The 14231-nt window shown below is 40.2% G+C and overlaps 2 protein-coding genes across 10 annotated transcripts in view; one reads left to right on the forward strand and one right to left on the reverse strand.

The window, feature by feature from the left end:
* LOC105201110 (DNA N6-methyl adenine demethylase) overlaps nucleotides 1-9835 on the forward strand; it is a 58066-nt gene extending 48231 nt beyond the window's left edge. For 6 of the 8 annotated variants that reach the window (XM_011168996.3, XM_039457125.1, XM_039457128.1 and 3 more), the window contains 7 exons: nucleotides 583-818; nucleotides 2129-4748; nucleotides 5035-5210; nucleotides 5339-5692; nucleotides 5774-6001; nucleotides 6160-6314; nucleotides 6457-9052. In XM_011168996.3, coding sequence (XP_011167298.3) covers nucleotides 583-818; nucleotides 2129-4748; nucleotides 5035-5210; nucleotides 5339-5692; nucleotides 5774-6001; nucleotides 6160-6314; nucleotides 6457-9052 — 6365 coding nt within the window. Of the gene's footprint in view, nucleotides 1-582; nucleotides 819-2128; nucleotides 4749-5034; nucleotides 5211-5338; nucleotides 5693-5773; nucleotides 6002-6159; nucleotides 6315-6456 lie in introns of all 8 variants that reach the window. The other 2 variants (XM_026137923.2, XM_026137922.2) reach the window with 2 other exon arrangements.
* Nucleotides 1-14231, reverse strand: part of LOC105201108 (steroid receptor RNA activator 1) — a 94365-nt gene that overhangs the window by 59061 nt on the left and 21073 nt on the right. The window contains exon 4 of one of the 2 annotated variants that reach the window (XM_039457136.1): nucleotides 10054-10696. The exons of the other annotated variant lie outside the window; for it this stretch is intronic. Within the exon in view, the coding sequence (XP_039313070.1) occupies nucleotides 10656-10696 (41 nt within the window). The 3' untranslated portion in view covers nucleotides 10054-10655. Of the gene's footprint in view, nucleotides 1-10053; nucleotides 10697-14231 lie in introns of those variants that run through there. 2 annotated transcript variants of the gene reach the window in all.

A 14231-nucleotide genomic window follows, 5' to 3' on the forward strand; every position in this document is an offset into this window, starting at 1 on the left:
CACCCGCGCTTTTCAACGATCTGAAGTTGGCGGACGAACTGTGGGCGCTTCAATCGGTGCGCGGGGAAAAATTCAAATTTCAAATCGTTCAATGCGATTTATCTTACGTACAAGCACGTAATAATTATATGCTTTATTAAGCCAAGCTCAAAATTAAATATTATTATTATTATTAAATATTATTATTTTTTATTACCAAGTAATCAAAATTTGATAAAAATGTATATTGTAGTTGCGGGGATCATTGGTCACAATCGATCCACTTCTGTAAAATGCATATTCCCTCCGTTTTTGCCAACCGAAGATTGGCAACAGTCGGTCGTAAAAATAATAATTGATTTATAAAATGTGCATACAGTGTGCATTCTATTTGTGTTATAGGTATTTTTACATTAATTTTCATCTGCAAATATTCGAATTTTATAAAAAATAATAAAAACAATCTATTATGGCTCATTTCATTTCGCATTTTACAATTCTAGTCATCTCCTTGTGAGCGTTCCTCATTAGAAAAATGACTACTTTGTGTCACGTTATGTAAGATCGCGTGTCTATATCAATGTGTTAATTTCAATGTTACAGTTGCGTATCAGCAACAAACGTTCATAACGGCAGATCAGTCTGCGTTTCAACGGGCCGGAACGACGGGACAGTACACCATCACGGGGCAACCTTCGCCGTTGACTCCTGTCGGAGGACAGGCGGTGGTTTCGACGCCTCAGAGGCAATTGAATGGACAATTTGTAGATCCCTCGGCTACTGCTAACCAATCAGTCGCCTACGAGCGACAGGACTACGTAAATGGCTATCAACAACAAGTAAGTATCTTTGATTACGTAAGTGAGGCCCGCTTCCACAATACAAGTATCCTTCTATTTACGATTACCCTTGATTTACAATTTTTCCGACCTACGACCGGCATGCTATTGACTAAAAATATACTAAATTATAGTGTGACTGAATAAGCACTCGTTAACCTGTCATTTAAATTAAATATTAATTTTACAATATTAATAGAACTCCATAATAAATTTATAATATTAAATTTAGAGTTATATTTTTAAGGAAAAATAGTATATTGTACGTTAGTATAATTAGTATATTATAAATAGTATATTATAATTAATCACTTGAATTTAAATCTATATTTAAGCAAAATATTAATTTTATAATGACAAATATTATATTAAGAATTATGTTCTTAAAAAAATTTTTTGTCATTTTTTAAATAGAGCTCCATAATAATTTTTAGTAATTAAACAATTTTACTTAAAAATAAAAATGTTTTATTTATATAAAATGTAATATCAATAATAAATTAGTTTATAAACGATAGAGCGGGCGCAATAGCATCCCCTTCATCAGAAACTAAAAATTATTATAATGCCTTGTCTTTGATGCAGGGAATGTTGAGGGTCGTGAGTTGGCAATTTTGCACTATATTCGATTTATGATATGATAAAGTCTCCTGCTAACCGCTTTAAATTTTGATGACTTTTTTTTTAAGAAAGTAGTGTAGCCACTTTTGTATTTAATCGGAAACTTCAACTCTTTGAACAATTCTTCAGCAGGAGTCAGATTTGATGTCTTTTTTTTAATTTAAAAAATTTTGATAGTAGTGATCGATCTCCGACAATTTCAGGAGAGCCATCGATCTTCGGCAAAACACTAATCAAAAATCGGAAATCTTATGACCGATAGTAATTTTTTATTATAATTTAACTGAAGTCTTGAAACGTAACTCTGTCGTAAGTAGACGGATACCTGTATATTGTTACCAAAAGGTTAAATTAACTATAACTTGAAAGTTAATTAACATGCTCTCATAAACTTCTAATTAAATGAACTAAAGGATAGGTGTACACATGTATATAGCTTTTTAGTGAATTTGAGTATAAGCTTGTGAAAGAGTGTGTATTAATTAATTTTCAAACTATAGGTAAACTTTTTGATAACCATATATTGTAACGGATGTAAGGCTCCACACTTAGACTTATACTTTGTTACACTCGCGGATTCAATTCTCACGATTTTCTCCTATTTGCCCCCTTTTTCGATAGCCGTTCTAAAGAATCATATGAAGCATTTGCAACGAACGCTACACACCGCAAAACGGGGCTTCTTGCAGGACGTGACGATGGCGCCACCTCCGTCGACAACTCCAACGAGTCGGAGCAGCTCGGTGCACATGGATAGTCAGCAACAACAGCAACAAGGAGGTCCGCAGCAGCAACAACAACAACAACAAAACACCGCGGATACGCAAGTAAAGGGATTCGCAACCATCGCCGCCACTAACGTGTCGGGAAACGAGATGCCTGGGTATCCACTTCAACCGGACCCACAGAGTTTACACAACTCTAACGGGTATCCAGGCTACGTGGAAATGGGTCAGCAATCATCGCAGAACCAATGGCAAATGGTTCCGCAGCAACAACAGCAACACCACCAGCAAACGCAAATGCAACAGCAACAATCGCTAGTTGACAATAGTCAACGACATATGTGGTCAGATACTAGCGGAAAGATGAGCACTAGTAACATGAATTGGCAAGAAGGAGCGATGCAACAGCCGCAGAAGCCTCCACCGCAGCAACAGCAAAATATGCAAGACAACATGAAGCCGCAGGTGGAACAACAAACTACTCAAATACAACCACAGGAACTGCCAAGACCAGCGAGTCACATGAGCTGGGAGTCTGGAAGCGTGAAGGAACCCCAAACGCCACAGTCGTGGTCCGAAAACGCTGACAACCAGCAACAACAAACTCAGGGAAACTGGTCGCAACAGAGTCCGAAGTTAAGAGATCCGCAAAATTCGCGGTTGACGCCATCCAATCAATCGTCTCAACATCAGACTTGGTTGCAACACTCTCCGAAGCTGGCAGATCACCAGCACAATAATTCTCAACAAAATGCGAGGATGACGCCTTCTGGCCAGCGCAACTGGCAACAAAATAGTCCATCGGAGATGCAAGGATCTCAACAAAATCCGAGATTGACGCCTTCTGGACAGCACATACAGCAGCAGCAGCAGCAGCAGCAGCAGCAGCAGCAGCAGCAGCAGCAGCAACAACAACAACAACAACAACAACAACAACAACAACAGCAGCAGCAGCAGCAGCAGTGGCCGCAGCAGACCAAGGTGGAGCAGAATCCCAGACTCACACCGTCCAATCAAATATCATGGCCCGACACGCCGACTAGTCAACCGAATTGGTCACCAAATAGCATAAAAAGTGATAATAGTCAACAGCCGCAGCAACAATGGCAGGACTCGCAGCCCAGTCCTAGACGGACTCCGAGTCATCAGTGGCAAAGTCAGCTGCCACAGGAAAATAAAATGGACAGTCAAATGTCTTGGTCGCCCGTAAATTCTGTATCAGAAACTCAATCGACTTGGGGACAACAGGCGACAAAGCAGGACATACAAAACTCAGGAGAGAGAATTGCGTGGCAACAACAAGCAGTAGCGGATACGAGCAAACCGAATGGATTTCCGGAGAATCAAGATAATCCGGAAAACAATGTTTATGCTCAATCTAATCGAGTGAATCTCAACAGCCGACTGAAATCGATGATTTTGAACAAACAGCAGCAGCAGCAGCAACAACAGCAGATGCAGCAGCAACAACAGCAGATGCATCAGCAACAACAGCAGATGCAGCAGCATCAACAACAACAACAACAACAACAACAACAACAACAACATCAGCAAACTCACCATCATCAAATGCAATCGCAACACGTCAATATTAACAATGGATCCGCTTCAGAGTATTCAGCGGACGATCAAATACGCGATGCACATGAAAATAACGAAAAAATGCAAGAGAAACGCACGGATCATTTCATCAATCAGACGAACATTTCAATGTCGCAACCTAATGAAAATTTGACCGGTAATTTTTTATCGCATAGCCACCACCCTCGGGTAGATAGTTTGCCCGACGGTGGTGGCTTATGGGAATGGACGGATGGAGAACATACTCACAATAATAATGGCATTGATAATAAAGATGACGATAATTCTGCATTACCGGAAAATGGAATAACGGCTTTTGAAAATTTTATGAAGCTCGCCGCTGAAAATAAGAGTGAATCATGCGACAAAGACAAGGCTCAACAGTCTTGGGAGACAGAAGGAAAAAGCAATGAAGATCAAAACATCGACGACAAGTCTTTCCAGCAAAGATTATGCATGGATCAAATTGTAAACACGCCTTTCGAGAGATCCCAGAAGATATCTGAAAGTGAAATAAAAAGCGATAATCTGGATTTTCTAAAGACTAACGCTGCCGATCAAACATCCTCTTCAGATAAATGCGATTCTGATCGTGTAATTAAACAGGAGAACACCGAAGATCACAGTTATATCCACGTATCCCATGAGGCGTCTAACATTGAGAACGAAGAGAATCGAGAGATTTCTCAAGATTATAAGTTTCGTGGTGATGGTGGACCTGCAAAGGTGTCACCGGGAACCGGTTCGTGGTGCTGTCGAAGAGGTGGGACTGAACAACCAACTGCCGAGCATCTAAGAGATGGTTGTTGTCAGGGTCTTCAAACCAAGGATGAAATACTGGCCGATTCTCCGGAGAAAGCCGAGTTAAAGAACGAAGGACCGCACAGTCCACATACTCCGACTACGACGACTATGACGACAAAATTACAAGATCACTTGGACAAACTGAAGAACAATGTCAGGACTGAAGTACCGGACTGCAACTGCTTTCCCGCTGATAAATGTGAGTTACAATTACGTATTCCGTATTACACTAACATTGAGAAAGTACATTAATTAATTAACGAAGAGCACACAGAAGAAAATTATAAACGTATTAATACATTTTAATGCCAATAACTACACCGACCTGTTATGTGTCCTGAAATCCACAGGGGAATGTGCGTACCTAATGTAACCCCTATTCACAAGGGTATTATCTACCATGTGCGCGGTATAAATATTTCCGCTTCTGTTGCTTCCTTTCGTTTACATAAAGGCTCGTAAATAAAATGTGGTTCAACCACAAGGTCCACCAGAGCCCGGTTCGTACTACACTCATCTTGGGGCGGCTGCAAGCCTTCCTGATCTTCGGAACGATATTGAACGAAGAACCGGTCTTAAGGGCGACGCGATAAGATTCGAAAAGGTCGTCTATACTGGCAAGGAGGGCAAAACCACGCAAGGATGTCCAATGGCCAAGTGGGTAAGTTATTTTCTCAAAACAGCTACATAGCTAGCAACGATTAAAGATAATGTTAAAAAAAAAAACTTTATATCGGCAGCGTCTATTTTTTCTGATTACACAAAATTATAACATCAATAATTTGCTAGATCATCCGACGATCCGGCATCGATGAGAAAATCTTAACCGTGGTAAAACATCGTCAAGGTCACAAGTGTCCGACCGCCTGGATCGTCGTAGCTATGGTTGCCTGGGAAGGAGTACCAACTCACGAAGCGGATCGCATCTATACTCTCTTAAGTCATAAGCTCAATCGATTTGGTCTTCCAACCACCAGACGATGCGGTACCAACGAACCGCGAACTTGTGCATGTCAAGGACTCGATCCTGACTCTTGCGGCGCCAGTTTTTCCTTTGGCTGCTCCTGGTCAATGTACTATAACGGTTGCAAATATGCCAGAAGTAAAACCGTCCGAAAGTTTCGACTGTCTGTACGATCAGAAGTAAATATCTTGAAAGCAATTCGAACAATCAAAAAAACTCGTAAGTTAATTACAGATTATAACGAAAAATTTGTTTTACAGGAACAAGAAGTTGAAGAAAGAATGCATGTTCTAGCGACGCTTTTGTCACCTTTGTATCTTAGTCTTGCGCCAGAGGCTTTCAATAATCAAACTCAATTCGAGCGGGAAGCGAGCGAATGTCGTTTAGGATTTAAACCAGGTCGACCTTTTTCCGGTGTTACGGCCTGCATTGATTTCTGTGCACACGCCCATCGGGATCTACACAACATGAATAACGGATGTACCGTGGTACGTGAAAGCAAGCTGCAATTTTAAACTTAATTCCATGATCGATATAATGTTGTGAAACATTGTTGTTTTCGTCACAGTGCTCAGAAAAAATAAAATTTATTATTTTATTTACGAATATTACAATATTTTAAACCTGTAATTGTTACGATTTTCAGGTAGTTACCCTGACAAAACATCGAACATTGTCGAAACCCGAAGATGAACAATTACACGTGCTACCTCTTTACATAATGGACGACACAGATGAATTCGGTTCAAAAGAAGGTCAGGAGAAGAAGGTTCGCTCTGGTGCTCTTGAATTGTTATCCAAGTTAGTATCTTCTAAATATTTGAAATTAATTTATGTAAAAATTAATTGCATCACATTGTATACGCGAAAGATTCGATACATATACACACACACACACACACACACACACACGCACAAAATATATCTTTTATCTTTTGTTTAGATATCCATGCGAGGTTCGAGTTAGATCAGTACCTCTTCAGCCGTGTAGGCGTCACGGTAAAAAAAGGAAAGAAGATGAACCAGACATTCAGACCAGTAAGAAGGACACAGTCAAAATAATGACGGAAAAAATGGCTGATTCCGGGCGTTCGCCAGGACATGCAGACTCTTCTAAGCTACAATCGCAATTAACACTGGAAATGACACCCATGTTCGAAGGAATTGACGCGCAGCTGCAGAGTTCTCAGGTATCATCCACGGTCTTAGACAGTCCAGTATCTATGTATCAAGGATGGGGAGCATACCAAGGTGAGCAACAATGGAACCGAAACGGCTGGCTTGAACAGCGTAAAAGTAATTGGTTGAATCCATGGGGAGAATATCCTTCGTTTGGTGGTTTAGAGAGGGACATCAAAGTGGACCCAGACAGTACCAGTTTGGATGATATTAGGCCCAGGAGTACCGTTTCTCAAGAAGAGCACAGACCAGGCTCGAGGAATCTACCTAACTCTACAGTGGATTCAGCCAGAGGATGTTACGGGAATTCACCTAGAACCCATTCCATTTCTCCTCGTTCGCACATGAGCATATCGGGAGAGATGTCTTATAACGCGTCACCCAGAAGTTGTACCGCGACACCTCAGGATCCGAAAATGATTCCATTGAAGGGAATGGAACATTCAGGCATGGAAAATAATTATGATCATCAAATGGCTTCTGGAATTTACGCCACTTCTGTCAACGGACCAAATGACTGTTCTCCATCAAAAATTGGATCTCTCAATCCATCGCTCGGCATGGATACTACGCATCGAAACATTCCATCCAAGATGAATCAATCACCAATTCACGTACGTAATATGGGACAAGATTGTATCAACAATCAATTGAGGTTGTCTCCTAAATATACGGGAGATTTTAATTCACAGAAATATTCGGATACCATGATGCAGAATTACGCAGATGCTGAAAATTCTACGAAATCACCATTACTGAGGCCACAAGTTGAACAAACATTTGCAAATAGAATGCAGCATCTCTCTCCATCAAAACAAATGCAATCATCCATTAACTCTGGCTATCATAATCAATATTGCGACGGTAACACGTCGAATTTATTTCCTTATGCGGACAATAGTAATCATAAATCTATGGAAACTCCGAACTCGGATATTTTAGGGCATAATTCATTGCATTTGCCAGAACAGAGAAATGACGCGCAATGCTCGAATGATCAACGAAAACTTATTTATCATGCGCAAAGACAATCGGAATCGAAGTCCTTCAATCATCCCCCATCCCCGTCTTCCGATCAAGTTTCTTCACAGAATTGGAATACGGCAAATTCGTGGTGTCCTAATCAAGTTAAAAATCCACAACAATTTGATCAGACAAGCGACAAGAAAATTTGGGTCGGCAAACTAACAAGACCGGATCAAACTAAAACTGCTCCCTGGGAAACGTCATCTGAACCGTCGCCATTCCGAGTGCCAAAAGGAAGACCACCTTCGCGAACGATATCTAATCAGAACCCATCTGCGGAGCCCAATGCATATCCAAATCCTTTGGCCAGAACATTTTTAAAACCTCCGGAATCTAAGCCTATTTTCGCTCCGAATAGTAATCCAATTCAAAATGGATGTATACCCAATCAATTGAAGGATAATTGCATGGAGGATAAATTGCGAGAAGTATTTTATGATAACAAGCAAGAAGTGTCAAATTCCAATCCAAATTCTCTCGCATGGACCGAAGAGATGAAACAGGATTTCCACGCTATGTCCGGCTTAAGTCACCATGCGTTTCCTCAATACGGATATCCGACCTATCCAGTGTTCGAGAAACCTTATACGAACTCATGGGAAGGTTACAACTATAATCATCATCAATCATATCAGACTCCGGAGCAATTCTATCAGCAACCAAAACGCGAAGGTTGCTTTCATTCGTCTCAATATTCGTATCAGGGCTTGAACCCTACGTATCAAGGTTTGAATTCGGGTTGGACAAGATGGGACACGCCACGATGGGATATTTACGGACCACCATCTTATTTCCCTGTTCTGCCAGAGCCTCCTCCGAAGGCGGAACCACTCGGCGAAATAACAGACTATTCAGAGAATGAGGAATGCTTCAAAGACCCGCAAATGGGTGGTGTCGCGATCGCTCTGAGCCACGGTAGCGTACTCTTTGAGTGCGCAAAACACGAAATGCATGCCACTACCGCACTGAAGAAACCCAATCGGCTCAATCCGACTAGAATCAGCTTGGTGTTCTATCAACATCGCAATTTAAACAGGCCCAAGCACGGTTGGGACGAGTGGGAGGAAAAGATGCGACTGCGAAAATTAGGTATCACAACATCGACCAGTACATCCGCGTCGACGACCAGTCCGTCGACTCCAACTACCGCGACAAGCCCCAGTACGATAAACGAGAAAACGCCACTTCCACCACTTTCGCACATTCCAAATGTTCCCAGTTCACAGTTCATGATGAGATCACCTACTTACACCACGATGACTTGGACAACACTCTTCCCGATGCATCCTTGTATGATAACTGGACCATACCAAGAAGGTGGTGCGATTGGATGAGTCAAGGTCGGACGGTACAGCTTCGATCGTCGATGACCGAAGCCTGTATCGAACTATGCCATCACCAAAAATCGAATCGACTAAAGGATTCGAGAGAAAATCTTGAAGAAGAATCGCGAAGAATCCGATCGAGGATGAAATGAGGCGGCGACTTTACCATGAGAGGCTTTATATTGTTATTATCGTTATAGTTAGTTATTCCGAAAACGAAAAACACACACTTTGCACTGCCATTTTTCTATTTCGAGTTTTACGCAAGATTTAAACATAACGACAAAAACGTGCTTCGCTGGGTGTGACTGCACTACCCTTTGTCGAGGCTCGCGTTTTATACTGACTTTTTACTGAGTTGAACTCGAAAGAGACTCTCGTAATCGAGGCAGAGGCTGCAAAATCGAGACAATGGTAATGATCGAGGCTATTGATGTATCAGGAAAGCTCCGATGAAAGCTGCGCCTTGCGAAGACTTTGATACGAAGATTTTCGTATTCTGACCCTGTACACTTTAAGTAATATTGCTACGTATAACGGTTTCGTGTTGGTAGAATTGTAATCTTACTAGCTAGTCGAAGTCTAGATGATGAATCACGCGATATCACGCGTACACGTAAAAGCACACATTGAACGTATATGCACTTCGAGACACCCAAGGAAACTTGCACGATATGTGATCTCAGAATTATCGTACTTTTCTGAGACTTTGCAAAAAGGACAAAAGAAAAAGTTGAACAATTGTGTACACGGCATCGTATAAAAATATTCAAATTAAATATAATAACAAAAGAAGAGACATTTATAATATAAAATTATATATATTAATATACTTTTATATTATATATTTTATTAAAGATATAATTATATTTTATTATATAATTGTATTTTATTAAAACAAAAGAGATATATTGTTACGTAGTTATACATATATTATAATATTGCAATATTATAATATATAACTATAACACTATGTTTTGTGTCCATAAAATACAATTATATATTTAACAAAATATATAATTATATATATTAATATAATATCTCTTCTATTGCATTTTATTAATTAAATACCTCATAATGTTTTTATCAATTGTCGCGATATTGATATATCGTAAAAATTGAATTAAATTCAAATGCTCTTGGATTCTATAAAGGCAGTAGAGTCCACGTGTTTCCTTTCGAATCTGTCGAAGTCAAAAGAAGGGGTCGATAGTTCCGAGAACAACTTTTTACATTCGTTCATTGAACGATTTTTCGCGAAGGTCCAAGCACAATCCTAAAATCCAGACGACGACACACGACACAATGATCTCAAATCTTTAAATTAATTAAATGATATGTAATGTATATCTCTGATTTCTAGCCTTTGTACATTTCGCTTCTTATTCTCGTATTTATTTACGTGTTTGTACTCATAGCTAAGTACACTAAGTACGATTAATTCAAGTGGCATGCGATATAATACTAACCATGCGTCCTTCGGGTCGGCTGAGTACAAAGCATTTATCTAACAATCACGTGACGCGTAGGTAGGGGTGTATCTAATGGTCGGCGGTACATAGGCTGAATACGCCAGGTGTTGTCTTCATCGTCAGTTCTTGACGTTCTTTCCTTACCACTTGTTCCACCTCGTTTGATCCTTTTTACTTGAACCTGCAATTCAGTTAATAACGCGACTTTACGCTAGCTTGTCGTTTGCAATTAAATTCGGCGTTATTCAGTAATATCTGATAATGTACTAGAATGGCGGTTGTACGAATTAATTTTTCGTATAATTGATAAAAATTAATTATTTTTTAATACGGATGATGACGTTTGTGTCCGATATCTCGTTAAAACGAAAGAAAAGTGCTCGAGAGGTCAATCGGTACGACAAAAAAGAATTTGATCAGTTTTTTCCGAGATGCGACGTATCATTATTCAATCAATGTAGAAACGAAAAGATTCGATTTGTAACTTTATCTTGTCTTCTATATCGTCGATATTTTATTTGTATATTATTAATCGTCTTTTTAGTCTAAGCCTGTTGCGAGCGGCACATGACGCGGCAACAGGATCCTGCTGATGATCTTTGAAAGCTAACTGTTATGGCCTCTAGCGATATGTTGACTGGTTTTTCGATGGACCAGATGCCCATTGCCATCGTAGAGAGAGATCTTTGGGAGGATCTTGGTATCTATGATACTCTTGTGGCATATCCAGGCTTTTGTTTCTGAAATTTCCAGAACAAGTCCGGATCAAGATCAGAGGTGCATTCTGTTCTCCCTAATCCTATTACTCTCTCGTTAGATTGTCAGTATACATTCCATATCTTCGTTAATTGATCCCAATAATGTTTCGACGTAGGGTCGTCGCCTACTTTTGTTTCCACACTCTTCCCGTATTCTTGCGGAACTCGGAGTTTGGATCTTTTCGATTAAGTCTGTATCGAAAGCCTGGAAGGCCACCATTTAGAGGCAATTTGAAAGACGTTTTCTTCGCATGACATTGGGCTAGCGCGAGAGGTTAATCCCAGAATACCGGGGATTAATAAATAGGATGGTAAAATTTTCCGGGGGAGGGGGCTGACTTCCACGTGATCCATCGTCTGCGTCCAGTGAGTTGTAACGTAAGGAAGGGTACCCTGTCACGGAGGACCAATCGGGGAAAGGCGACAGGGCTCTAGACGAACGAAACTCTCAGCAGGATTATTAGCCGAGGAGGTCCACTTATTTATTTATTTTCGCTATGACATCTGCGATCCCTTAAATAAGCGTAGAACGATTTTTAAGACGCAAAATTTATAGTTTAGCTCATAACGGGGAGTGTGATTTGAGGGCGGGCTTTTGATTTTGGCTCGCGTTCACCGAGTCGAGTCCTACCTTTCCTTTTTGCATTTACGTCCGCAAATTGGTAGAATGAAAAAAGAAGGAAGCAAGACGCGACCAACCCTCGCCTACTGGAGTATTATAGGAATCATTAATATATTATCATTCATTAGTTATCGCATGTAATAGTAATAGTGATAATAATAATAATAATATCGGCAACAGTAATAACTAGTAATGTAATCTAATTTAATGTATATTATATATTTATTAATTAAGTTTGAGAACGTGGTGTTGTACCGTTTTTTCTATTTCCGGCAAGCTGGCGGCACGACTTTCGGTTGAGATTGTCTGACTTTCCGTGCACCGATTGATCGATGTTTCCTATTACATACGAAAGAATTCCAATACGCCACGTCGATTTCGCTCGCATTGCTCGGAACGGCCTCACAAATTTCAACCGGCGGGGATAAAAAAAAGTAGTCAATCAGATAGTATCCCCTTTTTTTCTCTCCCTTTTATTTTATCGTTCTATCGTCTCTCGAACGCTTCGCGCAGTTTCACGGTAAAGTGCTCGACGAGTATTTAAAAAAAAAAAAAGAGGGGCATTTTTGTCGCGGTAAACGTTCGTCGAGGAAAATCAGTACTCCCCGCCCAGACGTACGGGAAAATCGCGATGCGTCTCATATCGAATCCATAGTCCGGTATTCATATAGTTCGTTCTTATATTTAACCCTCCGAGGACAATATTGTTTCTCACTGCTTTCCTGGACACAAGGAGTCATTGGTACCTGATCGTATTTTTGAAAGTTTTTAGATTCCAAAAAAATCGAAACAAATTCTAATACTTTTCTAATGTCTCAGAATACAATTTCACAATTGTTTGATCCGAAATGTTTTTCATCTTTTTTATCCGAATTTGAGACAGAATAATTTCAAAATGGAAATTTGCTAGAATCTTCAAAGTTTCTGTATGATCTCGGAGGGTTGAAACGTCTTAAGCAGTCTTATGATGAACCAATCACACACAGAGTTGTATTAGCATCTTAAGACATCATCTAGACGATGTGGAAATAAGAATGGACTATGAATATCTGCCTAGAGCTAGTATTCGTAATTAATTCTTATATTTAAAACTGTCTTAAGTACTGTCTTAAGATCAAAGCCATATTAGCATCTTAAAATGTTACTTAAGACATGGTCTTGAAATAAGAAGTGGCTATAGTGAATATCGGCCCTAGTGCTGGTTCCCTCCCAGGAAGACAAATAAAAAAATAAAAAAACGCGTGTATCTCTGTTCTCTCTGAGTTCGCTACCACTTCTTCTTCACGTGACAGGTACGGTAACGGGATAATTTCAGGCATGACACTTTTTCGCTTACGCACGCATACACCGCGCGACATACACACAAACATACACACACCGATCCATTTTTCTAAGGCTGCGGTCAAAGGCTCGCTACAAATGATTTAAAGCGTTTGATTAACCAATCGGAATAAAGAATTTTACAAATTGACCAATCAAAAGATACTTCAAAGCATTTGTAGCAGCATCTTGACCGTACCCTAAATAAGGGCAGCAAGGACGGTAATAAGAGTACAATGTAGAATAGCATCGGGCCCCCTGCATGGCTTTTTTCTTTCCTTTTCTCTTTCTTTCTTAACGCACGTAAGCAAGACGCTATTCTCCTCCTCCTCGTATTCCGCCAGAAGTGACAATACTATAATGAAACACGGCTGTCTTTGTATCGAATTCCAATTAAGTCAAAGCGTTTCGTAATATCTTTCGGATTCAGCGGGTGTCGCGGAACTTGAAGGGACCAATTCGTCGTCCCACCGTCTCAAAATTTGTTCTTCGCGCGGAAACGTTTCTTCAGTCTCGCTCTCTCGCTCTCGCGACGAAAATCGAGTCACCGTGGTCCACGTTGCGATTTTTGATGATCCGTGGAACGATCAATGCGTCTCCGAGAGAGTGTGACGAGGAATGCGAGTTCTCGCGACGCCCGCGTGCAATCGCGAAGAGAAATCAAAAAGGAATTCCACCCTCAACTTCCAAAAATGTATACTTAGCCACCCCAAGACACCATTGTACGATACTTCCGATTACTGTCTATAAGTATACCGAAGATCGTTGTTCTTGCTGAAAAAAAAGGAAACTTTTTTATAAAGTGAAAACTCGAAAATTATACAGTTCGACGATGCCAAAATAGTATTAAATGATTAGGTGAGGCGTTTGTAATAACAATAATCGACGGATTCACGGAGAGCGAAATAACGAACTGTCCGAAGTACAGGCTGATATACACAACGATAGGTCAACGGTTGTATATGTACATTGTCTTCTCATTTGGAGGCATAAATCTACCGCTAATAAAGCTGAAC

This window comes from Solenopsis invicta, chromosome 14 (genome assembly GCF_016802725.1).
Source record: "Solenopsis invicta isolate M01_SB chromosome 14, UNIL_Sinv_3.0, whole genome shotgun sequence".
NCBI classification, from domain to species: domain Eukaryota; kingdom Metazoa; phylum Arthropoda; class Insecta; order Hymenoptera; family Formicidae; genus Solenopsis; species Solenopsis invicta.